Below are 19440 nucleotides of genomic sequence, written 5' to 3'. Positions count from 1 at the left end.
AAGGGGAAACTCCACCTAAAGCAGTTAAGAATGAGCAGGAACCACACTGGCTGTGCCCTGTGACGATGCCAAACTCAGGGGAACAAGAGTTTTCACCACGTGCAGAGGCAGAGTTGTGGGAGACTGTACCTAAGTTGTCTTTGGTCTTGCTGGTTGGCTTGCAGTAGACGACCAGGTCCGACAGCTCAATGGCGATCGACTGGTTCTTCTCCCAGTACTTCATGTTGTTCTCCTGTTTGGGCCGATTGTCTTTAGTTTCAGCCCTCCGGCCAGCACCCAAGAAATCCCATCCCCCAACCCACGTGGCATGCTTTTCTCCCATCTGACTGCCATCTCTCCTCTTGGCCCTCCTGCACACTCAGATCTTTAATATGATTGAATGTCTTCCTTTCCCCTGTCCCTCCTCTCTTTCCTTCCTCTTCCTGTCGAAACTCTTGACCAAGTCATTTCTACACAGGATTGCGGTCTGTCACCACACCACTCTCCTTAACCCTCTGCTCTCGGCTTGCTGGCCTATGAACCACTGTTTCAGTTCATCCAATTCTAGTTCTCCAAGCCCATGACCTCACGTCCTCCTGGCCTCTATAGAACACCGCATCCTTGTCATAAATTGCTGGCCTGGGCACCCCTCCTCTCTGAGGCTGAGGCAATATGCACAGTCCCCACCTGCCTCTGATTTCTCTAAAATGCCCCAGAGCTCACATCTCAGGTCCCCGGAACCACGTCAATGACCTCCTGGCTTCTCAGCCTACAGTCCCCAACCTCCCTCCTCTGCTAGTTCATCAGATCCCTCCTCCTCTTCCTGGACCCTCCCCAGATCATGCCTTCTCCAGGAAGCCTTCCTGGATAACTCCAGACAGAACTTGGAAAAGGATATTGCTTCCCACAAGCCTTTGAGAGTGCTCACGATTTCACCCAGGCCTGGCCTTGCTCAGCCTCATGCTGTCCCTTGTCTGAATGTCCTGCACTGATGTCATTAATCACTACCACCCAGACCTTGTTTCCCCACTGAGACATGTCCCTTGGAAGCAGGCCCTGTGGGTACCAAGTGTTCAGGTGCCAGGGAAAGAGAGGGGCTATGGAACACAGTGGTAATGACAGTGGGGACTGGAACCAGAGACATGGGTTTGAAAGCCAACCCTGCTATTTATTAGCTGGGTCAGCTGGGCAGGTTATAGGCTCTCTCTGCACCTCCGTTTCCTCAACTGTCAAGCGAGGCTAACATGAGTACCCCGGTCCTAGAGAACTAAATAAGGTGGCCTTGGCGCCCTGCCAGGCACGTGGCAAACAACAGGTAGGGGGCACTCAGGTTGCTCCAGAAATGGCCCCCAGGCAAGGATGGAAAAAGTCCACTCTTTAAACAGGTAGATGTAGGCAACGGATTTCTTCTGGAAGAATGCCTTCACCCATGAGTGCTCACATAAATCATGGGGCCACAGTGGACCTCAGCAATCAATGACCAGCAAAGGAGCCTTTTATACGAGCCCCAGCAGTGACCAGATCACCAAGACAGATTTGAGTGTGACCAGAAGCCTCCAAAATTTGCTCTAGCAGCTAGCTCATCTACGCACACACACCTAAATGTCACCAGCCCTTCCCACAGTTGCTCAATGCAAGCCACAGTGCTGAGGCCAGAGTGGGCTGTAGTGGGTGGGATGGGCCCGGAGTGAGAGGCACAGAAGAGTCAGCCGCATAGTCAATAGGAAAATGCCATCAGGGAAACAAAAGCCTTACTTATTTTCGGACTTTGCGTGTTTTCTCCTAGACCTTGTGTCAACTTAGCTTGGTGATTTCACCATGGGGTTGTTTGGAAACAGGAAACATAGCAACAACACAGTTCAGCTCTAATGACAAAAGAGTTGCTTTCAATGTGGGGGAGGCGGGGGTGGTCCGGGTGGGGGGCATACCTATGGTGAATCATGGAACTTTGGCCTCACAAAGCACAGAGCAATGGCAGGTTATGGACTTCATTTTTTTTAAAACCTTAGCAGAAGACATTATCAGTTTAAGATGAAATATCAGCTGCTTCCTCAAAATCTTGTAACAATTACTCTCCAGACTGGCAGATTTTGCCGTCGGGCCATCTCAGAATATGAAGTCACAGCACATTTCCTTGGTCAGGGTTTGGAAGCTCACTAACTAGACGGATCTTAGTGACTGGTCTTTTCCCATGGACTAAAGCGGGCCAGAGATCGTGCAGAATCACAGGGCCCTGAGCATGTTAACCGGGACAGGCGCAACGGCGAGGCCTCGGCCAGGCGCCCCCAGCAGTAAGCGGCGAGTTCCCACGCACGCATGCGCACACGCACACTGCTCTCCCAGAGGCAGGACGAGCCTCCTTCCTCCATCCCCCACCAGCTCTTCTTACAGCTGGTTGGGCCCAGGGCAAGACTCAGTCAATTCTGCTGACTCCTGTTTTTTAAACGTTCATAGACCATAAGAAAAGACCATATTTACAATATTTTCTAATGAAGTCTAAACAGATGTAAAAACCAATTAAAGAGGATGTAGATCAAAGGAGCCTTGAACAGCGAGGCTTAACTTCAGAAACCATGCAGCCACGGAGAGAAGGGGGCAGAGAACCTTCACGTGAACTCACTTTTTTCTCCAGGAGAAGTGGAGGGCCAGGACGCAGCTGGCAGCGTGTCATCGCCATGCCCCAGCGGCTCTGCGCCTGACACTCAGCCCCCCTTCAGGAGAGGTTTGGGTGCCTGAGACTGACGCCTCCAGAGAACAATTGCTAAGGACTTTCTCACTAGTGCTTTTCTCCGTCCTCAGCTTTAGTGCCCAGAATCACAAATACTAGAACATACTTAAGAGGGTCACATGCTGGCAAATGGCGCCATACAGTTCATGACGACAGCTATTCAACCGGCTATGTGAACGAACACACATCTGTAAGATAGAGGGAAATAAACTTTCAAATGAGCCTTGGGACAGTGGCGCCCCCCTGTGTCTGGGAGCTGTAGTACACTGAAGGCACAGGGATAAATGAGATGCTCCCACCAGGAAGAGTAGGAAGAAAGAAACTTTTGGGCCACAGCTCATCGTGAGTGACAAGCCTTGGGAATACTCAGGACCCAGGTGTGAGGCCTCTGACTAGATCCTGGGACGGGCAAGACAACGGGCCCCACCAGGGAGGGTGCTCAGCCCACCAGCTCTCTATAAAGTCGTCTAAAAATGAGGGCTCCACTCCAGGATGTTAAAGGGGTGAGTCACAGTGACCAGAGGCTGGCCAAGCTGTGAGGTCCTGCAGGGGTGGAGAGACTCGGCTGCTGGTGCCTGGCCTTCCAAGTTCACTGAAGGAAGAGGACCCATCGAGGAGCCCAACAGGTCCTAGGAAAACTTTAAAGTCAGTCCTTTGGGTCAAGACCTGTCTTAGAAGCAAGTGGGAAACCCTAAAATTTCTTCCCAGTTCTACAGCCATAAGAAAGAGCAGATGCCACCTCACGCTTCCCCGCGTCCTCCTGGTGTGACCACCACGTGACAGTTAAATACCCTCAGGAACTGCACCCTCGCAGAATGCCAGGCGCCACGCCCCATACTTTTCATGCTGCACCTCATTTCATCCTCACGTCCCCTTTTCAGGTAGGTGCCTGGCTCCTCGGTTGGCAGAAGAGGAAACTGAGGTGCAGAGACATCTGGTTGCTTGCCCAGGGTGCAGCCCTTCCAGGAAGCAAACCAAACCTCTTCTTCTTACCCAGAACCTGACCCTTCTCAAAACACTTCCCGCTCAACACTAATGCACCACCACTCAGGATAACCCTGCAAAGTTCACACCCATCGAGAGTGGAAGTTCCTCCATAAGCACACAAACTTCTGGAGGCAAAGAAAACAGTCCTGTCAATACACTTTTCCTAGAGTCTACTGCAGGCCCAGGGAGGCAAGCCCAGTGCATGCTCGCTGTGGGAGGGATCTGGCCTGCTTTGAATAACTCTTAGCGACGAGAAAATACTCACAATAAGAAACGCAAATCCTTCTTGTTAACATATGGCCCCAAACACCAAGAGTCACTGCACACACTCTGAGCCTTCTGTCGTTCCCAGGGGGACCTCCAACATCCCTTTCCTCTATCAAAATGATGGGTGCTACCCTACTGTCTGAACCCACCTCATCGCTGGTCTGAATTCTGTGTGGCCCCTGAGCCTGCTCCTCCTGCTGCCCGGACCCACCTATGTCTCTGCAGAGTGCCAGGGGCCTAAAAATACCAGGCCCACCTGAGCCCAGGTGAGCAGAGGGCCTACCTTGGTGTCAATCTTCCAGGTGATCTGCCGGATGCTCTGGAACCATTCGAAGAGCTCCTCCACCCTGTCCGTGGCAAACTCCACTGGAGGGTCCCCCTGCTTCTTGGGTTCCAGGATAAAGACGAAAGGCTTCTGGTTTTTGCCCTGTGGGGCTTTCACTTTGGGGAGAGAACATCACAAGTCCTGATCAGCCTGTCAGAAAGCCATGAAGACCAGACTTCTCGTTGCCTGAGCCACTCTGTCATGAGCCCAGCGGTCAGTGCTGATGGGGACACCTGCTTCGTATCGAGCAGTGTCTGGACTCTGGACACACGTTACTGGTTTAGGTGCGCAGCAGCCTGAGTTGTATTCCCCAAACAGATATGCCCACAGCCTGACCCCCGGTGCCTATGAATGTGACTTTAGTTGGAGCCAGTGTCTTTGCAGATGTACCTAAGGATCTCAGGATGAGGCCATCCATAGAGTTAGGGTGGACCCTGCCTCCAAGAACTAGTGCCCTTGTCAGAGAAAGAAGAATGAAATCTGAGACACAGACACAGTGGAAACGGCCATCAAAGACACAGGCAGAGACTGGAGTGACACAGCCATAAGCCAAGGGACACCAAGGACCGCCAGTAGGAAGGAGCCATGGAAGAGGCTCTCTCTGCAGAGAAAGTGTTTTCTAGGTAAGGAAATTAAGGCTATGAGAAGAGAAATAACCTGCCAAGTAAGATTATTCTATTCACTAACTTCTCTGAGCTCTTATGTGCTGGGCAATATTGTAAGCAGATTACATGCACCACATCTTATTTAATCCCTATCACAACCTTTTGGGGTGCTTTCTTGTCATATCCACTTTACAGGAGAGGACACAGAGACCTGTTGAGGGAATGTGACACGTGCACGGTCACATAGCTAGTAACGGCAAAGCTGAGGCCTGAATGAGACCTGACTCCAAGCTTCCTGTCTGTCACCATGCAGCCATCTACCTGTGCCTTGTAAGCACGGTGCAGGAGACAATACAAAGAGCAACACAGGTGAGTCCCAGTTTGTCCGTTAACTTGCCTGGGAACCTCAGGCAGGGCTGGTGGGTGCTCACAGGCCTGGTTTTCTCATCTGTTAACTGGAATCAGGAGTCCCTCTCTTATCTACCCTATTAGATCGTTGTCAGAAAAAAAAAAAAAAAAAAACAGGCAATAAATGGAGGAAGCAAAGTGCTGACACTGAAGCAGAAATTTCCCGGCACTGTTGTTGTCTGAGACCTTGGACCATGCTCGGGCCTCCCCAGCAAAGGCCTTGGAGGGAACACACCCAGGCTGGTGAACTGACGGGCTGCTCGGAGCTGTGGAAACTCGGGCTGCCCCGGGAAACTCGGGCTACCCCGAGAAGAATGCCACGTGGGCTTCTTGCCCAGATTGTTCTCCTCACTGCCTCAGTCCCTTCAAATGGAAGCTGCTGTGTCCCCACCTAAAAGTGGGCGTGGTCAGGGCTCAGGAAGCCCCTGTAATTCACAGCCCCTGCACTGCTGTGTGCTTGGACCGTGTATTCACATCTCCCCTTGCACCAGACTCCAAGGTGGGCGGGCCAGGTTTCCTGATGCCCAGCTGAGCAGCCAGGAAGTGGAGGGTCAGAGAGAAGTGACAGGCCCAGGGTCTCATAGCAACCGAGAGGCAGAGCTGGGCTTAGAACCAGACACTCCCAACTTTGTGCTCCACCGCAGCTGGGCCAAGAGCCCAGCCCCTCTTAGAAAAGCGTGGGAAACCCAGGCAGATCCCTGAAATGATGAAGACATTGGGAATAACAACATCTAATACTCGTCTAGCACTTACTCTGCACAAGACTCAGCGTTAGCACTTTGCAGATATGAATAGCAGACCTAACACTGCAATCAGGGACCGGCCTGGCCCAATACTCAACTTCAGCGAGAGCTGCCTCCCTGCCGGGGGTGGTTCTGAGGCCAGACTCGCGGTGGGGGGATTTGGGTGGGAATCCAGGCTAAGGCCATGTGTGAACGCACCAACGTTATAGGCATTGAGATCCAGTATTCCTCTGCAAAGAGACCCTAAGGGATTGTCTTCAATAATCTGTGAAGAAATAAGATGTAACTCATGTTAGTTTTAACAGGTATAATCATAAAAGACAACCAGTTTCCAAAGCACAACGTTTAGCAGAGACACTGCCGGTGGAACTGTTTAAAATGCATTTTCATTACAGGATATGTCCAGGGGGAGAGAGCTAAATAATGAAGCCTGTGACTGACAGGGGCCGAGCAGCGAGGGGGTGCTGGCAGGTTTGGCATCTCATTTTCCAATCCATAAGAACAGGCCTTGTGAATTCCAGAACTGGTTTGGGAGCATCTCCACGGATCTGGCTTCAAAAACATCTCAGGCCCTTTTTTCTGACATTACGAGATGGGACTATCTGGCCTCGTCAAGAGCCTTCTGTGACTCTCCAAGTCCCGTGGAAGCAACATCCACACCCTGTGATCTGACTTCCAGGCTCCCTGGGAGCCCCCGTCAGCCTTCCGGCTCCACCTCCCAGGGCCCAGGTACAACAGGGAACACCCGGGTGTGAGGAGAGCTGGCAGAGCTGTGCATCTGCCCACTGCGTTACTCCCCCACCCCTCCACCAGGTAATGCTGTGTGGGTAGGGGCACCACGGACCGACACAGAAAGAGCATAATTTCTCTGCCTCGGGTTGAACACACTGAACACAATCACTTTCCCACCACCACACCTTTGCTTGGGCTGTACTTCCCACCTAGAATTAATTCCCTCCTGTCAGTCTCTTGCTGTTGATCTCTAACTTGTCTTTTAAGGCCCAAATGCCCCTTCCTCCATGAAGCCTTCCCAGATTGCCCCAACTCCCTTAGAAAATTCCTTGAGCTCAAACAGAAGAATCTTCAAGTCCTCAATACAAAGAGTTCATCCCTGGTGCAGTGCCATCGCACTGAAAGTGGCTGCTCTTTGAGCCTTCGGGGCAAGAGAAGGCAGGGAATAGAAACCAGGTTTGCCATGCCACCAGGAAGGCTTCAACTCACCTTGCACTTTGGCCCACTTACTTATTCACACCAAGCATGTTCTGAATGGCTGGCTGGCCAAACTAAATGCATTTCATTCGCAAGCTGTTTTAAGCAAAGGACAAATTCCCCGTTTGGCCATTTTCACTCTAGAGAGATTTCTCCTGCATATCCAAAGCCTTCCAGCCCAGCCCAACCTGATTAAAACATGGTCGGTCACAGTGACTTTCACCCACAACAACAGTTCAGGGGACCATCTGCTTTCCACGTCACTCTGTGTCAGGGCTCCACAGGGACCACACAGCAGCGCGTGTAAAATGTACCCGCTGAGACGGCTCAGTGGGTTCCCCGAAGGAGCGGAAGGTCCCTCCCTGCAACGATGGAGCCTCACCTGCTTCTCCAGATCCTCCACATCAGCCGATGAAATGTCCTCGACGTAATTGGACGGGAAGTACTGCTGGATTTTGGTTCCATAGTCTCCTTTCCACCTAGGTAAGCACAGAGGGCATCAAGGGCCTCGCCGGGCAGTGTTAACAATCCATTACTGCTCCTTAGATCCCAGCTGCGGGCGGGGGAAAGGGCGCGTGACCGAGAGGCCACAGGAGGTGCTGAGAGCATGGAGCACTCCCAAGGGCTCCCCTGCTTTTCTGCATCAGCAATGGGGGGGGGGGGAGGGGGAGGAATCCTCTTGCCTTTCGATCAAAGACACCACAAGTCAAAAGTTCCAGTGCTTCACATGGACTCCACAGGCCACACGAGACAAGCTCTGCTCTAGAGCAGGGAGCTCCATGAGCTCAGAGACAAGAGGGAGATAAAGAAGGTTCTGGAGCCAAACAGCCTGGAATCAAATTCCAGCTCCATGGCCAACTACATGGGTCCTCTGCACCATCTGTAAAAGGGGGGTAATCCCAGTGCCTCCCTCAGAGGATTTATTGGGACTGCATGGGTTAACACGTGCTGAGGACTTTAAATAGCACCTAGTACACGGCAGGCGCTCAACAGTGTTCTTGTTGTTCAGGTAAACCACGACCCCAACCTCCTTCCTACCTCCGTAGCAGCACTGATGACAGCATGGGACACAACCGAGCTATGTTCTTGTCTGGACTCAACTGTGGCATTTCCAAGATTCTTCCCCCACGTCCAGTGCCTGCACGTGCAGGGCTCCTCCCTCCAACAGCCCTTGTGGGCCACCGTCTGCAGCTGGGAGCACTTTCCAGAATGCATCTCTGACCACGCCGCACTGATGGCTCCCGAACCCATCAGGATCAAGTCCAGACTCTTCAGCCTGGCTATCAGAGCCCTCATGGTCTGACCCCAGGGGCTCTAGGACCTCCCTCGACTCCTGACTCCCCATGGCTCCAACTTGACATTCTTTCCAAACAACCGGTCACCCACTACTTGTGCCCCTGCTAGGCTGCCCAGCTTCCATGCCTGGGTCTGTGCCCTTTGCATCCAGCTTGTTCCTACTAAGCATTTTAGGTTCAGCTCAGGTGTGCTTCCTCCAGGGAGCCTTGCCTGACTGCCTCCTAGGCTGAGTGCTCTTCTGTGCTCCTGTGGCATCTGCCCCTACAGCTGTCAGAGCAGTCCACTTTCCCCACTATGTGAGACCTTCCTCGGTCTCAATCAAAGCTGTACTGGGGGTGGGGGGAAACATTCCACTGTTCATCGACCTAAACAAGCAGAGCGAAGGCCAACAGTGCCACAGCCTCGTGTAGATCCAGGCTCACCAGCTGTACGCCATTTTCGCCTTTGTTTCTCCAGGTCCATCTCAGGCAAAGCTGGCTGTATTCAGGGGGACTGTTCGCCCAGGACTGAGTGATTTGTGCCTGCTCTCCAGGTGTGATTATTAACAATAATATTCTCTTCACAAATACATCCCGGATGCACAAAAATTATTTGGTCCCTTCAGCTCTACCGCAGCCAGTTTGGGAGGATGCACCAAAAGGGGGTCTGACACAGGCACCCCCCTGGATAGCACTATTGTCACTGGAGAGGAGGAGAAAGTGGGGAACCCGAGCTGGGTGGTTTGCCCACAGCGCCTCAGCAAAGGCCCTCATGCCAGGCTCTTATCCTCAGAACAGCAGCCTTGGGAACGTGTGGATGTGCACACCAGAGGAGCAGAAAGGCATGAGCTGTTGCCCCCATGCACAAGGGGGTGACCTGCAGTGATCACCCGGGCTCCACCCACAGCTCTGTATGTCAGTCATCCTCACAGACAGAAATGAGACCTCAACAGGGGCAGGGTGCAAAGGCACAGCGAGGGGGCGCTGAGGCCTGGGGGAGACGTGGCCAAGCCACTCAGTAGGAGGGACCTTGGAAAGTCAAACCTCTGTCGTGGAGGGAGGTGGACGGACAACACTGGTTGGCAATCTGGGGCTGAGACCTTGCAAGAGGGCCTCTAGGTTCCAGTGGGGAGGCCAGATGGGGGACAGATAGCTCTGCCATTACCTTGTTTGACTCTGGGAAATCTAGGTAAGAATTGGGTAGGAGAGGAGGTTCTCTAAATTAAACTTTGAAAACCTCTGGACCCCATCTGTACATGAGTTAGGTGAGGAGTGTGGGCTCTGGAGTCAGAAGGCCTGGCTTCAAATCTCAGCTTGCTGTGTGGCCCGGGACAACTTACTATACCTCTCTGTGCCAGTTTCCTTGTCTATAAAAATGCAGGTACTGATAGAACCAACCTTATAGGGTCATTGTGTGGATTAAATGAGTTATTTCAAATGAAGTGTTGAAACCAGAGCTTAACACACAGAGGCACACAATTTGAGCTGCTATCCAGAGTTCTAGGTCAGGTTCAGCTATCTTGTAGGAAGAAGAGATCCTGATCTTGGGAGGTGCTTGAATCCCTGCCGGTGCTCACGGTTATGAACAAATCCTTACGGCTCTAAGGTAGGAATCACCCCATAAAACTCCCTACCCCGGAGCCTATGGCTGGGCAGCGAATTTTTTTATTCCCACATGAAAAGAGGGAAGAGCTAATAAACCCTAGCACACCAGGTACCTTTGGCCTAAAATGTGCCCTCTTCAGCTCAGGATGGGGCCATTACATAGGGCACGGGATTAAGCCATTGCATAAGAATTTGAATTTAAAATAATGCACAGGCTTATATAATGGGAAGAGCCTGTGCATTTTAACAGCTGTGCAACTGTGGAAAGCCTCATTCACCACATCTGTGAAATGGGGATAATCATAGTCACAACTCCACGGGGTTGTAATGAGGATTTGGTTAGATGACGTACAAAAGCAATTAGCATAGTGCCTGGCAAACAGACCTCAATAAACAGTGGCTGCTATTACAATTAAAATAATATATGATGTGATATGCTATGAATCTATGTAATATAATAATTGTTATTATTATTGCTTACCCACTCCTCTGAACAGAGCACGCACGCATCAAGCCACTTCCCAGAGAAGGCAGAACAGGTCAAAGACAGCTCAGAATGCAGATAAGAGGGGTCAGAGCTCAGCCAGCACTTGTGTCTCACTACCAAAAAGTGACCAGTCAAGTTCATCCACCAAGCGGCTCAGCCTTACCAGCCCCCGGGCTCCTTGGAGACGTTGTGAATGAGGGCGCCACGGTAGAAGCTCAGCTCATCACTCTGCTTGGCTTTGTAGTCATACAGAGCTTTCACAGTTCTCTGAGGCTTTCAGGGAAAACAGAAAGGAAAAGGTCAGGCCCCTGACATGAGTAGAGGGAAGCCTACTAGCACATTTGAGTCTTCTCTTTAGGGAGCAGGGGCTTCAGTCCGGGGTTACAGCGCCATCTGCTGGCAAAGTGAAAGCATTGCGGAGGCTCCATAGTCTCAAAAAGTCACCAGGGTGTAGTAGGAATGGGGGCTTGGCCCGGTCAGAGCCAAGGGCACCGAAAATTGCTCAATTTCCTCAACAAAGAAAGGATGTGGCTTTCCGATTAAATCACAACCAGCACTAAGTCCTCACTCAGTGCCTGCGCTCAACATTCCTTCCAGAAGTTCAAACTCAATACCATTCCTGGCCATCCTGGGCCTCACCACTATTTACCTAGGCTAAGGGTCCCCTAACTAGATTCCTGAAGGACACTGGCATTTTTTGCAGGACTAACTGAGGAACTCCTCCATAGAATTCATCAGAAGGTGATGGCTGCACTGAGAGAAACAAGCCAGAACTTAGAACAAAATTTGTCATCAATGAAATCTGTTTTAATGCCTACTTGGCAAGCATAAATCCATGGCAAAATGAATACCCATGCAGCAAGCAAATATTAATGGGAAAACCTCTGAAACTGTCAGACCTGTTTAGATCAGCAACGTCACCTCCCCACACCCAGGAGAAGGGGAATGGATTTTACAAGGAATCCAGTAGAACTCCTCAGAGCTGAGTCTCTGGAGTCAAACATGTGGGTTCAAGTTACTGCTCTGGTCCTTACTACTACATAACCTTGAGGCTCTCTCAGCCTCAGTTTCCCCATCTGGGAAATGGGAAGTAAAACTTTACATGCTTCTCAGGGTTGTTGAGCCTATTAAATGAGATAATGCATGTAATGACAAAAATGACATCTAACCTTTATTCAGGGCTTATTATAGCCAAAAACACTGCTCTAGGCCTTTTATCTATGGTATCTCCTTTAATCCTCCCAACAACCCTAAGAAGCAGGTAGCAGCATTATTACGCCCATTTTACAGGTGAGGAAATTGAGGTACAAAGAGATGAAGTATCCATGCCTAAGGTCAACCAGCTGGCAGGTGACTGACTGTAAAGATGAATCAATTAACGTAAGCCACTGCCATAGCTCATGGATGTTCCTTAAGGAGCAATCTAGTCTGCATTCTGCAAGTTCCACAGGAACTTGGACCAGAGGCTAACCAGGCCCCCTGCCCTCATCTCCTCCACTGCAAACAGAGCCTGCTCTGCCTGTGCATCTTGCTCCAAGGGTGGCCATGAGAACTAGAGCTACATCTTTCTCCGTGAAACTTCACAGGTCACTGCCAGCCTCCAAGGAAGACACAGCCAGTGGCAGAAGTGGGAGTGGCATACAATGGCTTCCACAAGGAGCAATTCTCCAGCCTGACAGGTGGTCCTTCGTGAACTGCCCAGAAACAAGCCACCCATCAGATGACCAAGCAGGCATGCAGCGGTGCGAAGTGGCTAAGAGCACACACCTCGCACCCAGCTGCCTGGGTCCAAATTCTAGCTCCACACCTTTCTAGCTATGTGACCTTCACTTCAGTGTGCCTCAACATCCTCATCTGTACAATGGGCACAAAAAATAGTACCCACTCTATGGGGCTGTTGTGAGAATTAATGAGTTGTCAAGTGCTTAGAACAACGCTTAACGTGTGATCATTGATATGGTACCTATTATTATCGGTCTAGTCATTCCAGTTCTAAGATCTCATCTAAAGGAAGTAATGCAAAAGATGCCGAGAACCTCTCGTGTGAAGTCCGTTTTAGGGCTAACCAGAAAAGCAAAGACCAGAAATGACTCACATGGCTGCTGATGGGGACATAGCTAAAGTGGCACAGCCACCCAGAATATTGTGCAGCATTGAAAACATTCTTTTTTAAAGTTAAAATTCCAAGCCATGTATTTCATCTGAATTCCTTGGCCTGCCAGATTACACAAAAACGGTCATTAAGAAGACTAGCAATGGAGAAGCCCACACGTGGCCCAGTGGCAGGCGAATACAGCAAATAAAAATGCCAGAGGCAGGTGATGGGGACTGTCAGACACAGACACGGACCAGCGGAGGCAGACCACCCCGCAGAAATGCAGGCAGCTACTGCGTTAGGGTGGTGGGACAAGGCTGATTATTTCTTCCTGTTTTCAAAGTGGTTTCTTTATTGTTACATCATTTTTCAATCATAATAACAGTAATAATTTTATCCCGAGGCATTTGCCTCAGCTGAGCAGCCTGCAATCAGATTCAGCGTGCAGCCGTGTTCTGCTTGCCTTGTGTGGCACAGGAAGACTTTTCTCTACAACGTAAGTTAGTTGCCAGGAGTTGAACATGTGGAGGTTCCACATAAGACACCTAGATTACTGGCCTATCCTGAGAAATCAGAAGGCTGGCCTGCTTTCTGGACTGCTCATGGGAGCGGCTGCCCTTGAGGTGGGCAGTGTGCTCCGCCAGCCACCACAGTCTCCACCATCACTGCCACCTGGCTGGCGGGAGGCCACGCCATTCTCGTAGAGTGTTTGTCACCTCCAATAAAAGTTTCTGCTACCAAGCTATGTCCCCTAACACATTTTGCACACAGCTCCGTTTGCCAACAACTGTTCAAGGCTTCGTTTCTTGCTGAAAGGGATTTGCACTGGCCAACAATTATAAGTTTAAAAAGTAATAAATGTGTCTCTGCTTTCTACAGAGCCTGCCCGTGGGGCTGCTTCCTGATCGAGGACTTCATACTAACTGTGTGCCAGATCACCCCTCAAACAGAAAATCCACATCCCTCTCCCTCCGCAGGCTCAAACCGCATCTGAGATGAAACTAGAGCGAGGAGGAGCGAGGGGCTCAGAGTAAAATCCAACCTGCCTGCATGAGACCACACCACAGGCGGGGCGGGAATATGAGAGAGTGTTCGCACTGTGAGGAGGTCGGCGAAGCAGGCAGAATGTATAAGCACCACCAACTCGTCAGAGAGCAAGAAACATTTGGAAAACATTTAATTAGAAGCCGTGTGGCCCAAAGGTGATTCATCAAACCTCAGAATTTTAGCAAGGCATGGTCACATTAGGAAGAATTCTATTAACCTTGTCCATGACACGAAATGTCATGTTGTCAATCATCATTTCCGCTTAAAAAAAAAAAGAAAGAAAAAATATTTTTTAGCCGAGTTTCCCAAAATGTCCTCTCACCCTACCTCTCGCCCTATGACCAGAAAATAGTGTGAATTAAAGGTCGAGACTGTACCATAGAAGGATTGATTTCACTGGGATCCACATACATTCTGCTGACGTCATACAGGGAGTTTATGTCTCTTTCCTGAAAAAGAACAAAGAAAAATAAATGGAAGCATCCACACTCCTGTGACAGCCAAGGATTCCAGCTGCCCTGGGGGTCTCCTGCCCTCTGGCAGAAGAGAGGAAACCTCACAGTTTACTCCTGTCTTGTGGGGAGAGACAGTAAGAAGCTATAAAGAAGTTTCCCCTAATTTGGAAACTTTACTCCAAATTGAGAGAGGCCCTATCCTGGCCTACTGTGTGCAAGGCACTGTGCTCCGTTGTTAAAACACAAGCCCTGAGTGTGCTGGAGCCCATAGGTCTCTTCCTGACCCGCAATCATGGTCGGTCCCTTGAGACTGGCCACCGTGATGTATTTACACCACGGAAACTGGCCAGGGCCACAAACCAGGGCTTCATTCCACAGGGAACTGGTTACATGTTTACTGCACACGCTGACAAGCCACCCTACCCTCCCTCTGCCTCTCTTCCACTGGGCTCTGGCCACAGCAGCCGGCTCTCTGTCCCTCAGAGCCCCCTCAGAGCCACCTCAGGGCTTGCGGGGGGCGGGGGGGCTGCTCCCCCAGCCAGAACCAGCTTCCGTCACAGCAACCGTGGCCAGTTCACTCCCTCTTCCAGGTTTCCGCTCACAGTCCAACCCTCAGCAGGAGGCCTTCTCTGACCTTGGCCACCCCAATCTAAGGTGTAACACCCACCCCTACAGGCACCATCCTGTTCAATTTCCTTCCTTGTAATTCACACTGCCTGACAACATCTTAATTATGTGACCATTTGTTGTCCAGCTCCCCTGACTAGAACCCAGATTTCCCAGGCAGCCTTGTTCCACCGCACTCTCAGGGTCTAGGACAGTTCCTGGCCCAGGGCAGGTACACAGTAAATCTCTTACTAGTAAGTTAATAAACACGCCCAATCAGGACTGAGGCAAGGTAATCAGATCAGGTCTCTTTCCTGCCCAGGACCCTGCAATGGCTTGAAATAGAAGCCAGTGTCTGACAATGGCCCTCCACCATGCAGGCCCCGGGTAACCCCCATTCTTACAAAGTTCTGCTCCCACCACAGCTCACTCGGTTCCAGCCACACTGGCTTCCTCTCTGCACCTCCAGGCACGTCCCACCTCAAGACCTCTGCCCTTGCTGTCCTCCCTCCACATAGCGGCACGACTGGCTCCTTCACCCTGCTGCTGTCTGCTCAGAAGTCTCCTCAGTGAGCTCTTCCCAGACCCTCAAGGAGAACTGCATCTGTATCACCCTGAACACACTTTTCCACCTTCCCATTCATTTTTCTCCGTAGCACCTATCACTACCTTGCAGTGCTCTGTATAGTTTTAAATTTATCTCATTTATTATCTGTTGCCCCCACACTAAACTCCAAGCAGCGTGAGGGCAGGGTCTTTGCCCACTGTTTTCAATGCTGTACCCCCAGGACTAGAGCAGCATCGGACACATGGCAAGTGCTCAGTAAAGGTTTGCTGAGTGAACAGATGAATCATAACCTTGGACAAGACATTCTACCGAGCGACGCGGGAGCCCACCGCCTACCATGCTGTAGCGCTCCAGGAGTTCGGGAGTCACAGGGTAGCGCAGTTTCATCTTCCGGTACAGCGCGTGCTTCTTGTAGTAACTGACGAGCTCCACCAGGCTCTCAAAGTAGGCGGAGGTCCCCAGCACGAAGTGCCGGCCGTCCCGGTTGATGCGACAGTGCTTCACCTTGCCCTTGGCCCTGGAGGGGGAAGACCACAGAGGGCTGACACTCTGAGATCCCGGCAGCCAAACAACTGCTATGCAATCCCCACCTCTCGGAAACAACCTAGTTATCCATCCTTAGGGGACCAGATAATAAACAGGGTGCAGCGTGTCCATGGAATACGGTGATGTGGGTCTTTTCAAAGCCGACACAGAAGAGTCTGAGCCTGAGAAGGTGCAGGAGCGACTGGGGAGAAATGCTGTGGGGTGACTCAACAGCTGGCTAGCTCCCCTTGCCTGTCCCCTCCTCCCCAGTTGCGGGACTTGACTTTGGGAACACCGGATCAGGGCTGGCAGACTATGACCCACAGGTCGAGTCCTCCCCGCCCCTGTTTCTGTAAGTAAAGTTTTATTGAAACACGACCACGTTCGTTGTTTATGCATTGCCTGTGGCTGCGTTCACTCTATAATGGCAGCGTGGAACAGTTGCAACAGAGACCATCTGGCCCAAAAGGCTTAAAATACTTTCTACTCCTTTACAGAAAATGTTTGCCAGTCTCTACTCTAGAACTCTGGGACTGCACTCCTGAATCTTATCTAAATCTTAAATCTTATCTAAAAATGTCCCAACTAGTCAACAATGGCATTTTTCCCCAAAACAAAGTGTCTTTTTTTTTAATCCTCACCCGAAGATACGTTTTATAGATTTTGGAGGGGCTTGGAGAGTGAGAAACAGAGAGAAAGAAACACTGATGTGATAAGGAAACATCCCTTGGTTGCCTTCCCTACACACCCCAACCGGGACTGAAACCACAGCTTGGGTACTGCCGGGACCAGGAATCGCACCCACAACCCTTTGGTGTGCAGGACAATACTCTGACCAACTGAGCCACCTGGCCAGGACAAGGAAACAGTCTTTTATTTTATCTCCCATTTCAAGCAAGAGGCAGAAAAAAATCCATAAGAAAACAGGCTCCTCAGTCTTACTAGCTTTTATCAGCAGGAATAGAAACATTTGGGAAGAGAAGTTCTGACCTTAACTTTATAGCCAAGAGCATCTTTTTATTAAAACTGTCTAACAGCCGTTGCTATGGGTAAACTACTCATCTTCTTAAAAATGGGGCACCTTGGAGACATTTTTTATGGTTTTAAATAAAACGCACATCCTCTTTAAGCCATTTCTTCAAAAAGCCCTGTTAAAAAATGCTAGAAGACTTCTGTTTCAGTAGCTTATTTGCGGTGATATTCTAATAAATTTTTTAAAGAAATACTGCTGAGTAGAAAAACAAGTTGGAGAATAAAACCACAGCATGATCCCATTTGTGTTTTTAAAAACAAAGCACACAGTCGGCAGTAAACATTTTCCGTGGGTGTGCAACACACGTGTGTGAGTCTGTTTTTCTAGACGGAGACGCGAGTTAGAAAGCGGTGATTTCCGCCAGGACACGGACTGAGATACACAGGACCACAAGGGGCTGTAGCCTGCACTGCAGTGTCTCAATTTTTTATAAGGAGAATATACTTAGACACTTAAAAATTAATTCTAAAGCTTTTTTACAAAAGCCCCCCAGGGCAGGGAGGCTGCAGGGTACGAAGGGCTGGGTCAGGTTCTGGCTTCTTCCTTAGGCAGCTGCTCTAGGCCTGCTTCCTCGCCACAGTGCCGGGGAGCCGTGGCACCTGTCTCCGGGGCAGGGTTAGGGCTGCTGTCTGTCAGGTGACCCAGGGTAAGCCCTGTGCAATGTGTGCTGCACCCAGAGGGCACTTCATACATGACGGGCTAGGAAAATAGAGCCGAGGTCAAGCCAACACGAGCTTCCCCGGGCAAGAGAAGGAGACGGGAACAGGACTAGAGTATGAGCTGGGATTCGGGCGTGTGTGCTGCTACGAGTCAGCGGTCACCACATCCTGAGGTCTCAGCTTCGCCAAGAAGCACCTGGTCCCACCGAGGGATGTCTCCACCCTTCGCACCCAGACAACAACTGCACCTCTTCCCAAGGGTCTGAAAGCCCATGCTTCTCCTCTGCTGTGGAAACCCACCCAGAGGTCCAGTGCATGCTCCCAGGGGCCAGAACTGTGTCCGGCCCAGCAGAGGCACCCCACAAACATATGTACGGGGGGGAAAGGGCCCCAGACCTGTGTCCTCCTCTGCCGGAGCACGTGCCCCGCCCCATCCCCCAGAGCCCCTATTCCCTGCCGCCCTGCCTGACCCATCTCGGTGGCCCTTGCCACACAACAGTGCAGTGGTCTGTTCACGTGGCTGCCCTCCCAGAGGCAACAACAGACAGTGACACCCACCCACACCCTGACCGAATGAGTTTGAAAAAGTCTGTGTGTCCAGGACAGGAGAGGGTCTTATTTTTTTTAATCCTTACCCAAGGATATGATCTTATTTTTTAAAAATTATTGATCTGAGAGAGACAGGAAGGGAGAGAGAGCAAAAAGGAAAACATTGTGAGAGAGAAACCGATCGGTTATCTCCTGCGCGTGCCCCAACTGGGGGTCGAACCTGAAACCTAGGTATATGCACTGACCGGGGATCGAACCAACAACTTTCTGGTGCACAGGATAACACTCCAACCAACTAAGCCACTCAGCGGGGGCTGGAGGGGGTCATTTTTGACTGTTACGATGACTGCGGGCCCCCGATAGGCATGCAGCAGGCGAAAGCCAGACACTCACTATCCACGCAACGGAAACAGCCTTCCCGGCCCCTCCTCTTTGAGAGGCAACCTGCTGGACCAAGACTTCCTGATGGAGAGACTCACTCAGCCCGCGCTTCCTGACCACCAGCCCACACGAACCAGGAGAAAACTGGTTAACAGCCAGGAACACTTCAGAGTAAGATGACATCTCTCATCCCCACCAGACCGCCGGCCGTGTGAGAGCAGGACCGGGCTATTTTGTCACTCCTGTATTTCTGGAGCCCTGCCCAGGGACTAGCACATAGTCAGTGTTCACTGAGCATTTACTGATACCTTAAAATTAAAAACTGGGGCTTTTAGGGTGCCTCCGATCTCATGGGGATGACAAACATGCAGACGGGATGGTGGACACACATAAATCGGGCACCAATCTTCACCCACATGGTCCCAGTGAACTGACCCCAACCCCAAGGCCCACTGAAGGAACCAGTCAGCATCATGGCACCCAGCTCAAACAGGGGCCAGGGCGGGTACACGACAGGACTCGTCCTTTCTGCTGGACCCTGCCTGGCCCCCAGGTAAAGCCACCTGCGAATGAAGCCACAGAGAGAGCAGCATGGCACACAGCCAGCCTCCCGAGGACTTTCAGGTGAGGCCTGCACCCAGGCCTGTCGGAGCCTCTCAGCGGGTAGCCGGCGGATCCCACCTATCTTGGTGGCTCAATCCGCTGAGTTTGGTGTCTGTCAATCGTACCCAACAGCATCCTGACTGACAAGGCTACGACGTGAACCTCAGCATCCAGCGTGGTGGCTGGTGCAGCAGATGCTCCTTCAAGCCAGCCTGGTTCCCATCCAGGCAGAGGCGGCACCCCTACGAGCTTTGGGGGAAAGGGCAAAGGGCAAGACCAGTGCCAAGACGTCCGGGGCCCCC

At 51.2% G+C, this 19440-nt stretch overlaps 1 protein-coding gene across 2 annotated transcripts in view; it reads right to left on the bottom strand.

Moving 5' to 3' along the window:
- The window catches only part of PLCG2 (phospholipase C gamma 2), a 144873-nt gene that overhangs the window by 35016 nt on the left and 90417 nt on the right, over nucleotides 1–19440 (bottom strand). For both annotated transcript variants that reach the window (XM_028501928.2, XM_036012265.1), the window contains exons 20-26: nucleotides 15725–15905; nucleotides 14137–14208; nucleotides 10781–10890; nucleotides 7634–7730; nucleotides 6241–6307; nucleotides 4245–4402; nucleotides 130–232 (exon numbers count right to left, since the gene is read on the bottom strand). In XM_028501928.2, the coding sequence (XP_028357729.1) occupies nucleotides 130–232; nucleotides 4245–4402; nucleotides 6241–6307; nucleotides 7634–7730; nucleotides 10781–10890; nucleotides 14137–14208; nucleotides 15725–15905 (788 nt within the window). The remainder of the gene's footprint in view (nucleotides 1–129; nucleotides 233–4244; nucleotides 4403–6240; nucleotides 6308–7633; nucleotides 7731–10780; nucleotides 10891–14136; nucleotides 14209–15724; nucleotides 15906–19440) is intronic.

Source organism: Phyllostomus discolor, chromosome 12 (genome assembly GCF_004126475.2).
Source record: "Phyllostomus discolor isolate MPI-MPIP mPhyDis1 chromosome 12, mPhyDis1.pri.v3, whole genome shotgun sequence".
NCBI lineage: Eukaryota > Metazoa > Chordata > Mammalia > Chiroptera > Phyllostomidae > Phyllostomus > Phyllostomus discolor.
Note: the sequence above shows the minus strand (reverse complement) of the source record. Positions and strands in the feature narration are given on the sequence as shown.